Source organism: Podarcis bocagei (genome assembly GCF_964188305.1).
Source record: "Podarcis bocagei genome assembly, chromosome: 4".
Lineage (NCBI taxonomy): Eukaryota > Metazoa > Chordata > Lepidosauria > Squamata > Lacertidae > Podarcis > Podarcis bocagei.
In genome coordinates this window covers 48,388,043-48,410,109 of record NC_138128.1, presented here as the reverse complement: position 1 = coordinate 48,410,109, position 22,067 = coordinate 48,388,043, and the positions used below count along the sequence as shown (strand labels likewise).

The 22,067-nt window shown below is 41.1% G+C and overlaps 1 protein-coding gene across 1 annotated transcript in view; it reads right to left on the bottom strand.

The window, feature by feature from the left end:
- The window catches only part of SORCS3 (sortilin related VPS10 domain containing receptor 3), a 403,927-nt gene that overhangs the window by 112,636 nt on the left and 269,224 nt on the right, over window positions 1-22,067 (bottom strand). Inside the window, exon 6 of the mRNA XM_081191998.1 lies at window positions 5,800-5,864. Within this exon, the coding sequence (XP_081048124.1) occupies window positions 5,800-5,864 (65 nt within the window). The remainder of the gene's footprint in view (window positions 1-5,799; window positions 5,865-22,067) is intronic.

Here is a 22,067-nt window from a genome sequence, read left to right as displayed (position 1 = left end):
GGACCTTTGTTGGCAAGGTGATGTCTCTACTGTTTAAAATGCTGTCTAGGTTTGTCAGTGCTTTTCTCCGAAGAAGCAGGTGTCTTTTAATTTCCTGGCTGCTGTCACCATCTGCAGTGATCCCGGAGCCCAAGAAACTAAAATCTCTCACTGCCTCCATTTCTTCCCCTTCTATTTGCCTGGAGGTGATGGGACCAGTGGCCATGATCTTCGTTTTTTTGATGTTGAGCTTCAGACCATATTTTGTGCTCTCCACTTTCACCCTCAATAAAAGATTCTTTAATTCCTCCTCACTTTCTGCCATCAAGGTTGTGTCATCTGCCTATCTGAGGTTGTTGATATTTCTTCCGGCAATCTTAATTCCGGCTTGGGATTCATCCAGTCCAGGCTTTCACATGATTAATTTGAAAGAGGATACAAGACTTTATTTCAACCAGGGACACCTTATTTTTGGAATGTTGATGATTTTCACAGTCTGATATTAGAACTATACTAGTTTATCATCACCAAATCCTTTCTCCCTCTTCCTTATCATCCCAGCATTGTGATGAATGGCTTACTCTTGGTTTGATCAACTTAACCTGAGGAGCTCAGGTTATGTCCACAATCTACAAAACTCCTCCCTCCCTCCCTCCCTCCCTCCCTCCCTCCCTCCCTCCCTCCCTCAGCCTATTGGATTGTATGTCAGTATATTCAGTTTCCTGGAGAAAAGCCATCCCACACAGTTCTCATTTATGAATTCTTGGCCATGAACTGCAGATTAAGTCATCCCCTTGCTGCAGTTGCCTGAAGTTAAAATTTTAACTGCTTAGTCTTCTGAGTTTATAAAGTCCCAATTGAGGATTGCACTTTACATTTGGGGAACACGTGAGTTTTGAAGCAGGCTCCTCCACCTCAGGACCACTGGCCAAGGCAAGTTTTCAGGCAAGTGAGAAAATGCACAGAATCAAAGGTGCTAACAAGATCATTCTAACCTTTTTAAGCCTTTTGATTGCTCTTGAACTTGAGTAGGGGATGCTACTCTTTCCTATACAGCATGTAAGGTTGAAGCAAGGATAATCTAGTAGCTGTGTGTCCTGTTGGGGGTTGCACAGTGCAATCATTGATTCAAAGGCCACATGGGATGTAAACACACATTTTGTGATGGGCAAATAAACTCCTCTCAGCTTGAATTGGAATCAAGTTGGCAACTGGAGCATAATTGGACAAAAAAAATTTTTGCAGGGGGGTGGAGGTTGGATTTCAAGCATTCTTGGCTTGTACGTTTTCAGTGACACATTCATATTCTCGTGATACTTTTCTAAGCCATATTTATGTTGCTATAATTCCACTTGGTAAACGCACTGTGGGAATAGAGGAAAGCAACGTGTTGCCTACTGCCTACAGCTTGCTCATTCAGCACCAAGCTGTGAGACTTCTCTCTTCACCCCATGAACAAGCAAAGGCAGCAGGGCAGCAACCACTGAACAAAACACACAAGATCCTTTTCTCGTGCAAAGTGAAAGGAGCTTTGAACGTCTTCCTTCCCACGTACAGGCTTCCCCCCCCCCCACAAACACTCCCCCCCATTATCTAGACTAGGGTGTGGTACAAAGGAACATGATGCCAAGTCGTAGCAGATCTTGCCAGGCTACAGTGCATGCACAGCCTTGGAACCACATACCCTCCTCCTTGAGTTCCATGAAGGAAGAAAGGAGAAATATGAATGCAAGAAATTAAGACAAAAATCAATTGCCCAGCTGACCTCCCCACAGCCCAAACCAGGCTGTAAATGGATAATGCATTTTTAATTATTATGATGCCAAGTGTGTGTGTGTTTTCCTGTGAGTGATGTTCCCATCTTTAAAACATCTAGTCCTGCCATCCCCAACCTAGTGCCCTTCTGATTTGTCCCACGCTAAGGGGTTACAGTAACCAATGCCAGAGTATAGGTGTCAACAGTGGTTGCTGGCTTCAAGAAGGACGAGTGCAGGCTGAGCAAGCACATAATTATCCTATAAGCATGTTATATTTTCAGTCTAAATAACAAGCACAGGAATAATTCCCAGGCTAGAAAACTCACTCCTCTGATTTCACTGAGGCATTACAAGCTGGGGGAAATTCTTTTTTCCAGCCTATTGTGTTGAACCTAAGAGGCATCACACTATACACATCTGTTCTTAAAAAGTTATCCTTTTGAGGTGAAAAGCTGAAAGCAGAGTTCAATTGTCAAACTTTAATTTGAGTTGGGTCTGAACAGGCTATCAGCCCAGGAATCATCATTTAATGCCACAACTCAGGGCATCTTCCTAACATGCAAGAATCTGAAGGTGTGTGTGTGTGTGTGTGTGTGTGTGTGTGTTGTAAGCATGGTGTTTCTCCACACAAACAGAACATTATTGCTCCAAATTATTCATATGAATTCAAATTCAAAGTACCTTTCAAGAAACATGCTTAAAGGCAACCATTTCAATTTTATGCTTTGTATGAAAATATACAAAGCTTCTGCTAGGGATCTTGACGGACAAAAGGAATTCACTAACTGCATATCATCTGTTCAAGTATTTGGCTCCTTATTTTTGCTGAAACAAAACTGATCCAGCTAGTCATTTGGAATTGAAACTTCTTATTTAAGAAATGTCTGCCACCATAGTATCACACACCATTTCAAGGAAACTCTCAGTTGTTTCTAAAACATTTGACGGTCGGCTACTGGGGGGGGGGGGAGAGAAGAATATACTCCACAACAGGGAGATCACAAGATTGTTTACTAGCAATACTGTGTGTCATGTGCATCAAAAATTCCTTCAACCTGGGATGCTGCCCTTGCAGTGTTGTAATTGAAAGGATGGGAAGCTTCGCACACTCTAGGAAGATCTCACAAACACTGTAGCCCAAGGGGCTGAGGCTTACAAGAGTGTCTGCAGAGAAGTATTTGGACCCTGGGTTCCCAATAATTTCTCAAGGAGAACAGCAGTGTTCGAATATAGAATTGAGCTAGGAGGAAATGAGTGGAGTGGAAGTGAGGGGAATTATGAGTGTGCCAAGTCTAATATGAAATCGTTTTATAGGTGTTTTTAATTGTTAAATTGTTTCGAAATGTTTCCTAGGAATCTATCAATAAATGGAATGGAATCAACTGATCAATCAATCTGAATTGAGAGGGGATGAAGATTTGCAAACCCTAACTGCACCAGAAGTCTCATTGAGTTATCCAGCTATGTCAGTTGTCCATTTTCAACAGTTGCCCTCCTATAGCCATAAAGCCTGCACTACAAGAAGAAAGCAAGAATTCAGGCATTCATTGTAACAGGTCGGATGGCATTCTGGTGTGAGCTTTGTAAATCTCTAAATCCTGGCAGAACAAACTTTCAAAGAGAGTCATATGTATAGAGGAAAAGTCATTATGAAAGCGTAAAGATAAAATCAGAGGTTCTCACAGATTTGATCAGTTAGAGGCCTCACACTGGTTAGGGAAAAATTTAGCACAAGCTTCACTGACATTTAGAAGTGAATGCAATTTTATGTTTTGGGTTTGAATTTTTAATGTTTATGTGCCATTAAAAATGAAAATTACATTTAAGGATGTTGAACAGCAAAACAAAGCATCTTTGTGAGGTGTTTTGTGGAGGGAGCTCTCCATATGGAGAATCGTTTTCACAGATGCAATTGTAGTTCTTCTGCCCATTACAATACTCCAGACACAACAGATCTAACTCATGGATTTTTTAAACAATGATAGTACTGAAGTATTGAGAATAATTCAAACTGATTTAACATGTTTAAACCAGACCACACTTTCAATTACAACATTGGGATAAATAATCACTTTTATGGGTGAGTGCTTTTTCTTCCTGCTGACTGAAAGAATCAAAGCCAATTGATCAATAACAGAGAAAACCCCTAAGTCCTTGAGAATACAAGGATTTTCCCAAAGCATGAAATGGCAAATACCACTTCCTAGGCTAATTACACATGACACTATTTCCTCTTGAGATGGTGAGCAGGCTGGTGCTCACCCCAAACATGAATTTGGTCTTATGAGCAACCAAAAGGCTGGAAAGGATAATACTGGCCTCATTTTTCACTGACTATCATGGTGGTTGTGACTCAGCTCCTATGCTGTTGTGCAGAAAAAAACTTGGCAACTAACATTGTGCTTTACTTCCTGCTGGTCTTTAACAGAGCCCTCTGCCACCTGCAATTCCACAAAATGAGCCTTTTGTGGGGTTGCCTTGGGTGAGGATGATGGGGTAGGTGGTGGAGGAAAGCAGGTTGTGTGAGCAGAATCCAGGAGGAAGGTCTCCTCTTTACAGACTGTGCTTTCTTCAGTCATGCACACAAGAATTCAATTGGGGCACTTGCAGGGTCAACCCCCTCCCCTGTGTGGAATTTATGTCCAATCCTTTATTTCTTCAGAACCACGTGGAATGAAAAAGTCTGTGCAATCGTGAGAATCCCCGTTGTTATGTAACTGAAACCTTGCAGGGGTGGGTTTAGAATGGAGAGAGAGAGAGAGAGAGAGAGAGAGAGAGAGAGAGAGAGACTGGAGAAAGAGTTCAGTGCCTCCAGGTTCTCCTCAGTTCTCAAATTCTCCTCCTGAAGCTGCTTTGCTAAAAATAAAAATATCACCAAGGAACCAATGTGTGTTCCAATGGCTTGAGTTGTTGCCATACAAGATGGGAAGCAAATAAGGCCTTTGCTCAAAAAGATGGATGGCCAAAACAATACAGAAATCAGTAGTTTCTAGAAATGCCATATTGAAAGGAGCAAGTATTGGTACTCGAGCTATAACTGTATCAGTAGTATAGCCTGGTGGCATATTCTGAAAATGAAGGAAGATGGTACAGGTAACAGCAGGGAAGGAGGAGACCGGCTCCCTGGCCCAGGAAGATAGATAGATGATAGATAGATAGATAGATAGATAGATAGATAGATAGATGATAGATAGATAGATAGATAGATAGATAGATAGATAGATAGATAGATGATAGATATAGATAGATAGATAGATGATAGATAGATAGATAGATAGATGATAGATAGATAGATAGATAGATAGATAGATAGATAGATAGATAGATAGATGATAGATAGATAGATAGATAGATAGATGATAGATGATGATAGATGATGATAGATGATAGATGATAGATGATAGATGATAGATGATAGATGATAGATGATAGATGATAGATGATAGATGATAGATGATAGATAGATAGCTGATAGATAGATAGATAGATAGATAGATAGATGATAGATAGATAGATAGATAGATAGATAGATAGATAGAGGCATCCCCCGATTTGCATGTGGGTTACGTTTGGGGTCATTGCATGCTTATGTGAAATAGTGTGGAATTGAAACACCCATTCTGTCCCCGCCCTATCCCTGCCCCACACCGTCCCACCCCCATTCCACCCTTATAGTGACATCTTTTGTGAAGTTTCCAGGTCACTTCCAGGTTCAATGTGCGATCACACACGTATTGGTCACGCCTAAAATAGGGGTGGCCTATAGATTGTTGGCAGGGAGCTTTATTGGCCACATGTGCATTCACAATCTCCCAAGCACAAGTCCTGGCCAAAGAGTTTTACTCTTGCTTTCTTTCTGAGTTTAGCTGTTGTTTTTCTCCAGGAATGAAACTTGTACTCTTGGTTCCCCTTGGAGTTTAAGGATAGAAACACTCAGCAAATTGAGCCTGGCGACCCACATCTTCCCTATCAATTAGAATGCAAATCAAGAACCCAAAACAACCCAAATGAAAATGCAGTTTCTCCATCTCTGACTTTATAGACTCGGCGCAGAGACACTCACGTCCATCTGTTGTGCGAGCCTCCATGTGTACAAGGTCAGGCTCCTTGTCCAAACCCGTGACGGACCTGGGAGAGAAGAAGAAGAAGAGAAACAAATCAATCTGAAAGGCAGAATGCTGTAATAGCAAGCAGAGGTCAAGGCAGATAGGAAATGAAGAGGAGAAAAGCAGCTGGCTTCTTCCCATTTGAAACGAGCCACCCTGAGACTTGAATGGATTTAGTGCATGAAACAGCCCCATGAAAAGCAAGGTCCTTGGATTTAATACATAGCCTAGTTCAAAAAGCACAAAGAACAATAATGTCAGAGGCTTTGGATTTAATACCATTTCATCCACCAGGGAGAGGGTCTTACCTAGAACCTGGCATGGGTTTGGCTACTGCTTACTCATTAAGAATAGATCATTCTTTGTTTCTATAAAGCCAATTATTAGATTAGCACAGGCCCTCCAGAGCTGCTTCTTTCATTCAGCTGTCACAAACAAGTGTGCAAATGTATCATAGGCAAATATGAATGTGTGTGTTTGGGGAAGGGCACATGATTTACATGCAGTGGAAGTGAACAAGCTGTGTCTTTCAGCAAACCTCCTTCACTTTTGCTGAACTATTTATTGCAGGGCTAACCCTACCATTAGGTAGAGTGGGACAACTGCCTTAGGCAGCAAATGCTGGAGAGTGGGGAGCAGTGGTGATTTGTTGAAGGATAGCCTTCCCTTCACTCGCTAAGTTAGCCTGCTGCCTTCAGGTACAGTCTTCTCCCATCATCAATTTTGAAGTAAGATTCAGGTGCCAGCACAATTAGCTTCTGTACGTGGAAAAAGGGGAACACCATGTTCTTTGTCTCAAATGGTAAAACACCTTGGGTCATTCCTGATCCATTGAAGAATGGTAATAAGGCAGAATGTTCTTCTAATTGAATTTGCAGCCACCCTGTACTCTTTGACATATAACTCATTGTTCCCACAAAATGCTCCACTTCTGGCCATTATAGATGTGTGAAATTGGCCTTATTAGTTGTGCATCAATTTGGAGCTGGCTTTAGAAAAAAAATATATTAATGATACTTATAATGACACAAAAAGGAGAAGTAATGCAACCACTTCATCTAATTATGCCAGAGGACAATGTTTGTCAGTGGGCATGGGAGTTATCTCCCCTGTATTGTTTTGTGCTCTTTGGCATGCTTCATTTTGTACTAAAACATCAGAATTACTTTTGCTTACATTTGGTGGGGATGGGGCATATGCCCGTCTGTGTGCATTTAAGGTCATGAAACTTGGGGCTATTTTAATCATGCAGTGAGAAAATGAGTTACATTCTACTCCAATGTGCAGCATTCGGGATTTTACAGCTGGCTAAAAGCATGAAGAACATTGTCTGAAGTTTCTCAAAAGGGTTTTGCACATCTATATCAACACACCCACAAGCACTTATAAGGGTTGGGCTCCTTTTCCAGCCCGTTTCAGGCTTTGCCCAAAAGAAGTTCAGGTGAAGGAACCCAGAGGTGGGCAGCATGAATTGTGGTGCTCCATTTCATGCAGGTAGCGGCTTTGACAACCCAGCAGCAGGAGCCAAGCTAACATCCTTCCCAGTTAAAACGTTTCTTTTTAATTTGGCTTCTGAGCACTCCTAGATATTTTGGCTGCTGCATTAGTTGCTATTGCTTCATGTTGTCTGTTATTTTTGTATCTGTTTTCATTATGCAACACTCTGGTCTTATGGAGGAAGTGTGGGGTACAAATTATTTTACACAAAATAAGTTCATTCTTTAACCCAAACCTTCACATTTCACAAGTAAAATCAAGGACACGTCAAGGTTCCCCCTTTACATGTATATCCCTGCCCCTCTCTTCTTTCTAGGAATCAAAGTCAGTTTACCTGTGGTTTCCAGAGCATCTCCCAACTAGGCATTGCCCCGTCACAGACTATGTACACAACATGCCTTTAAAGTACAATGGTACCTCGGGTTAAGAACTTAATTAATTCTGGAGGTGCATTCTTAACCTGAAACTGTTCTTAACCTGAGGTAGCACTTTAGCTAATGGGGCCTCCGGCTGCCGCCGCGCCACCGCCACACAATTTCTGTTCTCATCCTGAAGCAAAGTTCTTAACCCAAGGTACTATTTCTGGGTTAGTGGAGTCTGTAACCTGAAGCGTCTGTAAACTGAAGCGTCTGTAACTCGAGGTACCACTGTAAAGTCAGGGGTCCTTTACCTTTACCTTTTTAAGGGTAAAGTACAGTTTCTAAGGGGGTTTTGTTTTGATTTTTTGCGAGGGGTGCCTTAATTATGTTATAAATGTGTGGTCTGGATGCAGACCCAAGCCTGCTTAGCAGCAGCAAAGTAAAATATCCCTGTGCCTTCAGACCACTTGCATAAATGGCTATTTCTTGAAAACCTTCCTAATTCCCAAACGGCACATTTCTGAAGAATCAGATATTTTCCACAGCACAAGGTGTGTTGTTTGTTTCTCCCTCTGGGCTCGTATTGTTTCCAATGGGCTCAATGTTTTCACATACTCTGCAAAAGCCTGACCTGCACAAGCTTTTCAATCAAACATGTTTGCAAACCAACCTTAACAGTTTTCTTCATTTCTTTAAAATAAATAATGTATATGGCATCATGTAGCCTCTAAGGGTTTAAGTCTTTTAAAAAGTACATGTTTAACAGAAGTGTCCTCCTTGCACACAGACACACAGACATACACATTGCAGAACAGGTGTGAAGAGGGAGAGATTTAGTGGTAGACTTCCTGTAAAAGGAGGAGGGATGAGGTTAGCCATTTTGTGACTGAGCTTTACTCACATCAGACAACATCTGTCATCTAGTGCCCACTTGTGTCCACACTGCTCGCACATTATTGGATTTTTAAAAATAAAAAATGGCCTAATTATTTCAAATTTATCTACCAAAATATGTATGTCATGCATATAATGCATATACAAGAGTCAAGCTGCTATATTTCTGCAGGATAATTGTATATTAGTAATACTTATTTTATACAGCGATGTGCATTGCTGCATGTCTCTCTTTATGAGCTGGCTACTTTAGGAACCAGGAATATATACATATATAATATGCATATGGTAGTTTACATATAATAATGAATATAATATGGAAGAATTGGTTGCCCATTTAGTGGAACCAAGGGAAGGTGGAATAACTTGCTTCTCATTAAGATTAAAAAGCAAGATGGGAATTAGAAAAACAAAAAACAGCTGTGCAGATGAACTCAATGTCAGGTTTTTCAGGAAATTCCAACCCAGGGGACATCCTCTCTTTGGAATCTCCCCAGAGAACTCAACATGTCAGCTCTCCTTATCTGTAGAAAGATGAGGAGATGAGCACTACTGATGTCACTAAACCTCAAATGTGCTGGATTTGGAATAGGAATCTGCCTAGCTCATAGTGCTTTAATATACTTGTAACAGGTGGCTAGGGATAGAAGGATCTGTCAATTTTCATTCTCTGAATTTCTCATTTTTCAATCCTGTATTCACTTCTCCACATTTCTGAAGCAATTTTCATTTTTTTTAAAAAAAAAAATCCTCATGAAAACTCAGGATATTTGTGTGATTTTTTTCCTAATAAACACATTCTTTTTGAATGCACGTTTGGCTAATGTGCACATTTCTGCAAGCAATTTCCCACTAACATGTTTTTGTCCTACTAAATTCATTTCTGTAAACATCGTTTGGAGAGCTGCATTGAAAAATTTAGATAAGTGCAAATTTCGAAGGATGTCTGTGTTTCAGTTGTCATTTCATTTTGGAAAGTATGAATTTGATTTGGCTTTAAATGTGGACTGAGTCTAATTTCTCCCTCATCCCTACTGGTGACAACCAAAAGAATCAAATGGGGGAAGTTCAGCCATTACCAGCCCCCACTAGGGTCTACAAAGTTGAGAAGGAGAAAGATGGAATGGAAAGCAAGAGAACTAATTTGGAGGAGACACTACATCAGATTCCCAGCCCCAAATACACTAAAAAACAGAATTGAATTACTGCAGCTAGCTTTAAAAGCAACAATTTCTCCTTTATTTTGAATGACAACCGGGTCATTGTTTTAAATATTTAATGGATTATAAAAAAGCTAGAAGCTACTAGCCATGAAGATGTTAAATATTATGAGTACTGGAGAAGACGGTAGCAAAGAAGTATGTTGTTTTCTCAGCAGGACACTATTTAGAGAAAGAGGCTAGCTGGTCAAGACAGATCATTCTGTGGCCAGTAAGATCTGACAACTTCTGGAGTAGGCAGTTTGAGATGGTCTAGTGCTAAGCAAAACTAGTTTTGCCAGCTGTTAAGGTATTTAAGGCAAAAGGCTGGAGTCAACCTCTGGGTAAAACCACTAACAATGTCTTCTCCACAAGCTCCAGTGAAATGAATGCAAATAGGGCTCTTTCACTCCTGTTCCTGTTAGACAGAAGAAGAATTTCCCAACGGGCTGCATTCTCTGGAGCAGGCATCTAAGCCAATGGCAGAATAAAACTGCTTCCTTAAACAGCCATGCAGATCTGTCTGATGCAGCAGAGCTTGTTTGTGCAGGACAATTGAGCTCCACAAGCCAAAGTTAAGTATGTTTAGTGTCAACAAAGGACTTGTGTTACATGCTTACATCTTTCCCATTGACAGAAAAGGATACTTAAAAAGTGCTTCGCTTTGAAGTATGCCCCATATGATGAGTTCAAGCAGTAGCACAGCTGCCCAGGAAGATCCAAGTCACGTTAAAGCTCGAATGGAATAATTACTGGCAGGGTTTTTCAATTGAAATATATAGCATTCAGCAATTTTTCAATGGAAATCGTGGACAAAAATGGTGAAACTCTGTAGTGTTAAGCGGTTTTTTTATTATGGTTTTGTGTGTGGATATTGTAGCCTCTATGCTGTTTCAAAAACTTCTTTTTTCAGTTTCTGAAGCATCTATACTGTATTGTTCCTGTGGTAGTCAATGCTTTGCTGCTATCAGGGTTCTCCCCCAAGTAGAAATGTTGAAGAAGTCCCACAAAAACAGGAGCAGAACAAATAATATTGTGCTTTCTTACCTTCCTACCCGCAAGTCTCTCCACCTTAGTAGAATTACTTTGCTTCCCACCCCACTCCATTGATCCTTGGTCCTCACACAACTCCTTAGCCAGTGTGGTGTAGTGGTTAAGAGCGGTAGTCTCGTAATCTGGGGAACCGGGTTTGTGTCCCCGCTCCTCCACATGCAGCTGCTGGGTGACCTTGGTCTAGTCACACTTCTCTGAAGTCTCTCAGCCCCACTCACCTCACAGAGTGTTTGTTGAGAGGGAGGAAGGGAAAGGAGAATGTTAGCCGCTTTGAGACTCCTTAGGGTAGTGATAAAACGGGATATCAAATCCAAACTCCTCCTCTTCTTCTTAGCCAAATGTCCACCCAGGAAAGTTGTGCCCACAAGGGAACCAGCCTCCTCACACCTTAAGTAGCCCTCCTCTTACCAGGCACATCTTCCCCCTAAGGGGCTATAGGTGTGTAGCCACACACCCCACACACCCAAATAAAATACAGGATAAAAAGAGATAAATAAGTAAAACAAAGCAGCAAAACAACAACCCCCCTTCCAGTTGCTGTCGTTTGCTTCCATGTCTCTCTCTCTCCCGGATGGCTTGAGGGGGGCTGCCACATGGTCTCCTCAGTTCCTGCTGGGACCCTCCCCAGCGTCTTCCTCCTCAGACCAGGCACAGAGCACAGGGTGTTCCATGAAAACAACCTCTGGATGACCAAATGTTCCCCACAACTGCCTGAAGGTCTTATCTTAGAATCCAAGCCATTTTTAAACTTACCAAGTAAAACTACTAGTGTAGAAACAATTGTTGTACACACACCATACAGAGTGTGTGTGTGTGTGCAACAATTGTTTCTACACTAGTAGTTTTACTACTAGTGTGTCTAGTAGTTTTACTACGTGTGTGTGTGTGTGTGTGTGTGTGTGTGTATTGTTCCTGTGAGATTCAGACAACTGAAAATGTAAAGCATTATCTTTTGGAGCAGTCATTTGGAATATGCATTTTATGAAGAACTAGCTGATGAATTAATCTCTCCTACATCAAAGGACAGCCAAAGATGATAGCATAATTAAATTGGTGTCTACATTTTTTGCAATTGGCAAAAATACACAAACAGACTGAAATCTGAAGAAGGCACCTAGAGTATTGATATACCAGCTTACTGACTGAGGAAGTTAGTAATGAATTAGAGAGAGAGAGAGAGAGAGAGAGAGAGAGAGAGAGAGAGAGAGAGAGAGAGATAATTATGTTATGTTCAGGTTTTGTTAACATTGCCTGAGTATTTTATCATATGTTCCAGCTGGCAGTTTCTTTAATATAAAAACTTCTGCTAAAGTACACTAGTTAATATAGTGGCTATCATGATCATTATTAAATTTATATACCAATTTATATACCAACATAGCACAGCTGGTTATAGGAAGCAGGTGACTCTCTTGCTAGAACAGCTCTACTGCCTACTGATCTATTTCCAGGCACAATTCAAACTGCTGGTTATGGCCTGTATATCATTTTAATTCTATCAATGTTTAATTGTATTTTAATGATAGATTTTCTATGTTTTTAGTAATTTTTGTTTTTATCTGTAAGCTGCCTTAATTCCTGTCAAGGAAAAGGATGGGGTATAAATAAACATATAATATTAATAATAATACCACTTGGGCTTCAACTCCCAAGATTGGCACCATAGCCCCAATCTAGTAGTTATCAGCACATGGGGAAAAAATACACATAGTTTTTTGCAATAGGAAGACCTCATCCTAGAGCTGGTCCCAACATGAGCCAGAGGGAGACATCTGCCTAAGGTGGAAAATTAGGATGAGAGGGTAGGGAACAAAACTATATGTGCTACATAACCTGAGAGCTTTTACCTAAACAATTGGCTTTCCTTCTTACCTGTGAAACTGGTGAATTGCACTGCTATAAATCAGTGTTTTTTTTCTTAAAAAATGTTTAAGGGTACTCTCATTTTCCTACTCGTATTGAAATACTGCCCCTCAGTGAGGCCACACATAGATTCACAAAATGTTTAGGGGTATGTGTACCCCTGCGTCCCCCAGAAAAAAAGCACTGGCTATAATAGTACAATTCCTGACAATATGAATATGTACCTTAAAAGTAAGGTGTGCCAGTAAAGGTCTTGTTTAGTTGTAAAGTAACATATTTCAATGGCAAGCTGCAATGCAATGCACCTTTCCTTACAAAATAAGCGCAAATAGACTGGCTGATTTAAATGGGTGATTTAAATTCAGGTTCTCTGTTTGGTGGTTTAAATCAGTTGAATCTGGAATAGATCAGGAGAGAAGTTCTATTTTTTTTGGGGGGGGGACCACGCTGCTTCCTGGTACAGTCTCAAATTCCTAAAATGATTTTTATTTGCATATACTGTATAAACTGGAACTGTTAGGATAAAGAAAGCCTAACATGCAATTGGCAGCCTGGCAATCAACCAGCAGATGATTTAGAATGCAGATCAGGCAAGCACAATACATTTGAAACATGTCAATCTTCTCCACTTGTGCTAATGCTTGTGATCTGGTTGTTTTCCTAATTTGCTTTGATGTTACTGACAGGTCTATTCATAACAAAAAACGGGGGAAGAGACAATAGAGAAAGCCCCCCAATTATGCTTCCTTTCCTTTAATGTTACAGTTTAAAATAAAATATGCACAAAGGACCATCATTTAACCCCAAGTATATGCCTAAGAGGATTTAAGTAATTTATCAGTTCAAAGGCCCTTTGAGAGATCCGAATATGCAGAACTTGTACTGCATACTCTAATGCGATGGCCAAGGAACGATCTATAATTAGAATGCTGGTAACCACAACTTTCCCCTCTTTCGTCAATGTGTTCCATATCCACACAACTGAGAAAATACCTTTGAAATATGACCATAAGGCACAGAACCAGAAGACATGTTTAAAAAACCATCCAAAATTATGTTTTGTTAAACACTGCTGTAAAGAATATGTTCTTTCATATAAAAACTTGTTGTAGGAAGTGTACTAGATAATATTGTGGCTCATTATGACCTCATTATTTTGACATTGATATTGGCTTTCAGAAACTAGTGCATGATCCATCTGAAGAATTGCATGTTGTCTTCAGGAAGAATAAACTAGGCTTTTATTTAGCAAAATTTATAAACACATGGGACACGGGTGGTGCTGTGGGTTAAACCATGGAGCCTAGGATTTGCCGATCAGAAGGTTGGTGATTTGAATCCCCGCAACAGGGTGAGCTCCCGTTGCTCGGTCCCTGCTCCCGCCAACCTAGCAGTTCGAAAGCACATCAAAGTGCAAGTAGATAAATAGGTAGCGCTCCGGCGGGAAGGTAAATGGCATTTCCGTGCGCTGCTCTGGTTCGCCAGAAGCGGCTTAGTCATGCTGGCCACATGACCTGGAAGCTGTACGCCAGCTCCCTCGGCCAATAAATTGAGATGAGCACCACAACCCCAGAGTTGGTCATGACTGGACTTAATGGTCAGGGGTCCCTTTACCTTTATAGACACACACACACACCAAAGCAGTTTACAAAAATATAGAAGAAAACATCAAGATTCTCAGTAAAAACAGGTGTTTAAAAACTTCCAAAAGACTGAAATCAATAGTATCTAAAAAGAAATAAAACCCATTTAACTCCAACATGTTTAGATAGGCTGATCTAAACAAAAATGTTTTAAGCAGGCAAACTGGTTTCAAGCTGTAAAGGGCTTTATATACTCACATCACATATACAGATAACTTGCCCTAATAACAAATGGGCAACCATATGCAGATTGAGGCTGCAATCCAATGGCAGCTTATTCCATTTCCCTGACATTTCCCTAACTGTTAATTTCCTCTTTATACTTGAGCATGACATAAAAGTGACTTGTGGAAATCTGGTGGCATATAGTGTGAGTTTAATGCTCATTTCTGCGTTAATTGCCTCCAGAAAAAAAACCCAGTTAAGCCTAAAAATCATGTAAGTATAGTGATGAAATTTGGGGCAATATCTGGTTCTGTAGGTAGTGCCATTTTCTTGGTGGAATCATGGAGAAACAGAGGCAGACACCTGCGGAAAGCATCCAATCACATCCATCGTTATGTCACCCATGCTCACTGATGTGAATGAAATCCAGTGCAACATGCTGGCATATTGGTAAAAAAAAGCACAGTTCCATAATGTAACAGGCACTGCGCTGTGAAAGAAGTGTTAGAAAATAGGACAGAAACACTAACATTATATTTGGGGAAACTAATGCAATATTTCCCATGTCTGAATGCACCATGAGCATCACTCCTGCCAGCAACTGTGCTGCAGCTTCTGGATTAAGCGTGAGGGAAGCCCTGCCTAGAGTGCATTGAAGTAATCTAGCCTTAACGCCACCAATGCCTGAGCTACTGTTCATGACTATTGGAATTAAGTAATCTCAGGACCTGACTGACATCTTTGGAAGGCATTTTTCCAAGTGAGTTTTGACCAGTGACCCTGGGGGCTGTTTGCCTTCACTTAAATAATTCAGGCTGGCAGTTTGGCTTCATAGGCACTATCCTGGAGTGCAGTGTACTCCAAGCTAGTGCCCTCAGAAGGTGGTGGACTCTCCTTCATTGGAAGTTTTTAAACAAAAGTCAGTTGGCCATCTGTCAGGGATTCTTTAGCTGTGTTTCCAGAAGAAGAAGAAGAAGAAGAAGAAGAAGAAGAAGAAGAAGAAGAAGAAGAAGAAGAAGAAGAAGAAGAAGAAGAAGAAGAATAGTAGTAGTAGTAGTTTGGATCTGATATCCCACTTTATCACTACCCGAAGGAGTCTCAAAGCGGCTAACATTCTCCTTTCCCTTCTTCCCCCACAACAAACACTCTGTGAGGCGAGTGAAGCTGAGAGACTTCAGAGAAGTGTGACTAGCCCAAGGTCACCCAACAGCTGCATGTGGAGGAGCGGAGACGCGAACCCGGTTCACCAGATTATGAGTCTGCTGCTCTTAACCAATACACTACACTGGCTCACCACACTGAATTGCAGGGTGTGAACTTGTTGACCCCCTACTCTACAGTTCTGTGATTCTAAGTGTTTTAGACTAAAACTCCCATCAGTTAAAAGAAGGAGGGTGGAATTAAACACCACACTTATATGATTGTTCCATCAGTGTAAGCATTTCTGCTTGCCAAACAGAATGATCTCCCCTCTCCTAATTCCATGCATTGTTCGATAGGTTCTCTCACCCTTCTGAGAAGATCTGAGGTGACACAAATGCACATGGGGTGAGCAAAGGGAGGAAGTCCCATTGTGCTAGCATGACTCATTGCACTGATTCAGGTAGGTAGCCATGTTGGTCTGACACAGTCGAAATAAAAATAAAAGAAATAAAAAATTGTCCAGTAGCACCTTATAAACCAACTACGATTGTTCTGGTGTAAGCTTTTGTGTGCATGCACACTTCTTCAGATACCTGCACGCACACAAAAGCTTATACTAGAACAAACTTAGTTAGTCTATAAGGGGCTACTGGACAATTTTTTATTACTTTTATTTTTATTTCATTGCACTGAGGTGTGCTAGTGCACCAAAGTAATTGAATCCGGCCCAGATGAACCTGTTTTACAACAGGAGTTTGGTACCGATTCTGTTTCTGTACCTGCTGGTCAATTGCTCTTTCCCCTTCCTATTGGATAAAAACAAGAAAACTGCAAAATGTTAACAGTTCATATAACTTTGAGAGATCCAATATCATAAGCCTTATGGGTTTCTCAGCGGCTTCCAGCTAGCTAGCCACTGTTGGAAACCGGAAGTTGTAACTAGGTGGGGCCCATATCTAGTCTAGCAGGCTGCTCCTGTCATCTTATGACCATGCACCCCCTAATATTGCACCCCCTAATATTTTTCTAGCAGCACAAGTTGACAATAGGTGATGCTCATAAAGAGAATAGGAGAAATTGAGGGGGCAGTGTCCCATCCTCATTTCTGACTTCTGTTTTCCCTGGTCCACAGCAGATTGCTGTGTACCATGTAACACCCAGCCTTGCACACACAATGTTCTGGTTGAACACGGAAACAGCACCAATATGTGCCTGCTTCTCAATACCGCTATGCGGGACCCTGCACAATGGCTAGCTCTCTTTGTCCCAGACTGTCTCCTTTTTATCACTGCTCATCTCAAATCAAGCCAGCAGAAGACGATGCAGCCAGAAGGGACGGTAAAGGTCACATTTCTGCTGATGTGTCCCTTGACTGCTGCTGATGCAGCCTTCAGAACAGGGAGCCTGCAGCTACAAGTGCAACTGGTTCAGGATTATTAGCCAATTAATAACTCAAACGGACTCAAAATCCCATTAGGAGGAAAGAAGCACTCATTGCTTTTTATTTCTTCTTTTTTACCTTGACAGCTCTTGGCCTCTTAGAGACTTTACTCTCCTGCAATTTCTTTCTACTATTGAATTAAGTGTTCTTGAAGGTTGAAGGGCTGGTAGCACTGGAAGCTGCTCCTCTGTCTGGCTGTAGGGCAGAGTTCTTTGCTTGATTGCACATTTATTAGGATATTCTGCCAAAGATGTCATCCCTGACCTAAGGAGACTGAGCTCTTCCCAATGGGAAAGGGATGTGAAGGTTTAATTTATGAATGTCTTCATTTATTCCATGGTCACAAATGCATTGTGTAGTAAACAATTCTCAAAATATTTAATCTGGAATAGCCCCAATGAGCCAGGGGAAAATTGGGATGGTGCAGAAGCCAGTGTTTTGTGGGTTGTAATTTATGCTAACAATATGGTTTCTCAATTGTAAGGGAATTCATATCCCCTAACATCTGAAACCTCTTTTGGTCTGGCTTTGCTAAGGTGAAAGTACACATTAACTGTATTTATATGGTTCTTTCTAGGAATCGCCACTGTTTTAAAAATAGATGCAATCACCAAAACCGGTTCTTAACCCTTTCCCCTTGAATCACTTTTCCATTAAAAACTGTGCTTCCCTCAATTGTATTTATCTTCTAAGGGGAAAAACATGTGCCCACTGCTTTTTTTAAGAAGAGAGAAAGAAGGTAAAGCAAGTTTACTAGGGAAACCATCCTGGGCCCGGGAGCAGGTAGAGAGGGGGCGGAATCTTACATTTGGATGGACAGTAGGTTTTAATCATGGTGAATTTTTTCCCCAGGCCATGCCAATCACAGTGATTTTGGAGAGGGATGCTGAATTTAATAAGTGATTGTTTTTATGTGAATCCCTGCTGTTTTTTTCCACACTACTCCTCTCTCTCCTGCCTTTCCCCTTCCAAAAATGTCCAGAAAGCCCACCCCCAACAATTGGGATAACAAGATACTTCCCAAGAGCAGCATTTTCCCGCCTAATGATCCATGTTTCTTTACCACCATTGCTCCTCTCTTACACAAGTCAATAATTTCTTTCTCACAGAGAGAACAGATTGTTTCCCCATAAATTCCTGATGGGGTGCAGAGATTTTCCCCGCTCAAGTCTCTCCTGGGGATTCACAAACATTCTCCACCCCTGCTCCTGTGGGATTCCTATTGTACCTACCTCCAAATGGTAAAATCTGAACTGGGGGGAAATTCATGGCAGCCAATAGCAATCAGCAGGGCTCACTTGCATTGCTATAGCTTACTGGAATGCAAAAGTGGGAGGTACGGACACAGCAGCAGAACCAATCTGGTGTTCCTGCCAGTGTGTTTGCACTGTGCCTATCTCAATGCTGCCTCATCCCTCTCCTTCCTGTTAAGCCACAATTACACCAGTGGCAGGAGGTCAGGTAAGTGATACCATCTGCTATAGACTGCAGGTAACATTCTGAAATTTGGCAGGCTTTATCCCTTTAGAAGGTGTGACCACACCTGAAAATTGCATCAAATTCTGGTGGGGAGGAAAGAGACTTTAAGGGGGGGGAGCTTGAAAGGTGCCCTTGGGGTGACTACAGTTTTGCCAGCTTAATCCATTCAGGATGGGGTCCTGTGCCTGCAAATTTCATCTATCACTGTGAAAAGGGGGATGGAATATCACCTTTTAAGATTCCCCATTACAGCCAATGGAGCTGGGGAATAGAACTTCATTTTTACAGATCAGATTCAGTCACAAATAAAGATTCAAAGTGGAAATATGCAAAGCAGCTCTGAAACAGATTGGGCTACTTCACACACAAGCTTTGCTACAAAGCTAAAGATACAAGTAACAGCTTAATCTCGTGGCCAGTGCACACCCCTAAGAAATACATGTTTGAAAACTAGGATTTTAGAACAGAACAGTATGATAAAAAATTATATTTCAAAAACACCTTTGATTCAGCAACACCCTGAAAAGCTGCTAAATTTATTTGCTTTGAACAGAGTTCAGTCGTGTTAATTCAGATTGCAGATGGAAGAATCAACCTAATTTCAAAATGTGTCTCTTTCACATGTGCTCACCCATTACCTGAGAATGTATTGTCTTATACCTGAGTTTTCATTTGTATAGTTAAGTAAAAGTACATCTGGACATAAGACACAGTAATGGAAATATTTCAGTCATGTTGTCAATAAGTTATTACTTCAGTAAGGTTTGTTTTGCTTGCTACTTGGTTTTCCGGTGGGAGTTATTTCTCCATCATAATGAATTTTTTAAATGAGCCATCAAATTACTTATAATATATTTGGAAGTAATGTAAGGAAGGTCGAGGTGGTGCTGAGTTTTGATTAAAGTTTTTAATGTTTTATCTGGGCATTTATGTTAGTGCCTTTGAATTATACTTGAATTTAGCCTTAATGACTTTTAAAACAGCATGGGAATGATTATATAGAATTGTGGTGTGTAAATAATTCTGAATTCTTTTTGGAATATTGACAGCTTGAGCTTCTGCCTCAAATGGAGAATACAATGACTCGGTCCCAATTTATTTATCCTCAGTTATTACTCAAGAGAGCTGAATCTTGGTGAATGCAGGCTCATGATTAAGGCGGTATTTCTGAAACAGGGACACTGAGTGGCATCCCCGTGAGCTAAGTGATTTGAGCCTAGCTAAATTATCTAAGAGGAGTCACAATATTCAATGAATAAAGTCATTTGAGGCAGTTAAGCAAATTGAACCAAGTAAGGTTACTGAAAACAAACCATAATCACTGTATCAAGGAGTTATAAATATTATTTAGGAAGAAAATATTGTGATGGGTATGTGGTCAGAGGTGTCACAGAAATGCTGTTTGCAGTAAAGTGGAAAGGAATGGGAAATTAGGAGTTCCTACTGAAACAAATCACCTGAATAATGTCAAAAAGCCTAGAAGGCAAGATAATTATTGGGTGGGGGCTGCACATCCCTTGGTGAGGGAGAAGGAGGAATGTTTGGTGTAGTGCAGGCATAGGCAAACTCAGCCCTCCAGATGTTTTGGGACTACAACTCCCACCATCCCTAGCTAACAGGACCAGTGGTCAGGGATGATGGGAGTTGTAGTCCCAAAACAACTGGAGGTCTGAGTTTACCTAAGCCTGGTGTAATGGATATATCCATGTTACAGATCACCTCCATTACCAAGGCATCCGTAGCACACTTTAGAGTGCCAAAAAAATAGGTGCCATGGGGACTGATGGTGTAACTTCACAGGTGTTCATAGCTACAGGCCTATGCAAAGACAGATGCAGAAGCACTATTAGTGGCAAGATTAGCTGCATTTGGCCATCCATCCATTTGAAAACAAACTAGTAGTTTTACATCTGTATATAGTTATATTCAAAATTTGAAAAGGGTTTCAGGATTATCAGGTGCATGCCACTTAAAGTGTTAGCATAGCATGTGTTAGCACGTGCAGGATGAGAGCATGTTAAAAAGCAGGCCATCAAGATTAAGAGATTAAGTGCAGAGGAAAACTCCACTTGACTGCAGAGCTGGTGTGTTATAGTGTACTTCAGTATCAATGTATCATGACAGTTCTTTGGTTAAGGTAGTGACAATGGAGAAGAGCAATTCAAGGTGACACAGACGTGTGTAAAAGGGGAAACTCCAACATCCTTTTCCAAAAACATGTCACTACAGTGGTACCTCAGGTTAAGAACTTAATTCGTTCTGGAGGTCCGTTCTTAACCTGAAACAGTTCTTAACCTGAGGTACCACTTTAGCTAATGGGGCCTCCTGCTGCCGCCGCTGCCCAATTTCTGTTCTCATCCTGAAGCCAAGTTTTTAACCCGAGGTCTGTAACCTCAAGCATCTGTAGCCTGAAGTGTCTGTAACCTGAGGTACCACTGTAATACCTTATTCCCTTTGGTAATAGCCTATCCTAGCCTTCCCCAAATTGGTGCCCGCCAGATATATGCACTGGGACTTTGAGGCATTTGGACCACAAAAGATGCTGGAGAAAACTGTCTTATGGAAAACTGTATTGTGGAAATACTCTGATTTCTGATCTTATCTATCACATTCACGAATACAAGATGTTCATCAGAGGCAACTAAGAATTTTAAAACTTCAAAATATGACATATTTTTTAATTTTTGCCCTACTTTCCCTCTCTATACCCCTTCTTTTGGAGGAAACTATGGCATTTGGGTTCAAAGAGTGCTGAGATGAATGTGGAAAATGAATCCAAGAACCCCAAATAATGAGCCCACCAGTCTCCCTGCCCCATGTTTCCTGAAAGGAAGTAGATGGAAATCCCAGTGGGCAACTTAGAAGAAGAATGGGGAAGAAAGCCTAATGTTTAGTTTTATTCAACTGAACAGGAGGGGGTGGGGAGAGAAGGAAGCAAGAGGAACAAGAGAAGGAAGCAAAAGGAACAACTGTGATAAATATGTTACTTACAATCCCTAAACCAGAAAATAAAAGTGATGGTGTCCCCTAATTGAGTGAGCCACAGGTAAGTGATTGGTTAATATAGGAAAATAAGGAGAGCCCTGATGGATCAGACCATTAACCTATCTAGTTCAGCATCCTATTCTCACAGTGGCCAACCAGATGCCTATGGGAAGCCTGAAAGCAAGTACCTGAGTGCAAACACACACTTCTCACTTGTGATTCCCAGCAAGTAGCATTCAATTTGGCAGTGGAGGTAGAACATAGACATTGTGGTCAATAGTCATTAATAGGTTTATGCCACCTCTATCAGTTTCCAAAGCACAATTCAATACTTACTTACCTGGGAGCAACTATTCTCCAGAGACACAACCCTGGGTTGGGATGCAACCACAGGCATCAGTCGCTGTCACAAATCTTGACTGTGAAGCTGCTGCTGGATGATCACACAAAGCAGCTCGCACACCCTTCTCCATTACCTTCTGTGGATACCTGTTTTTACACACA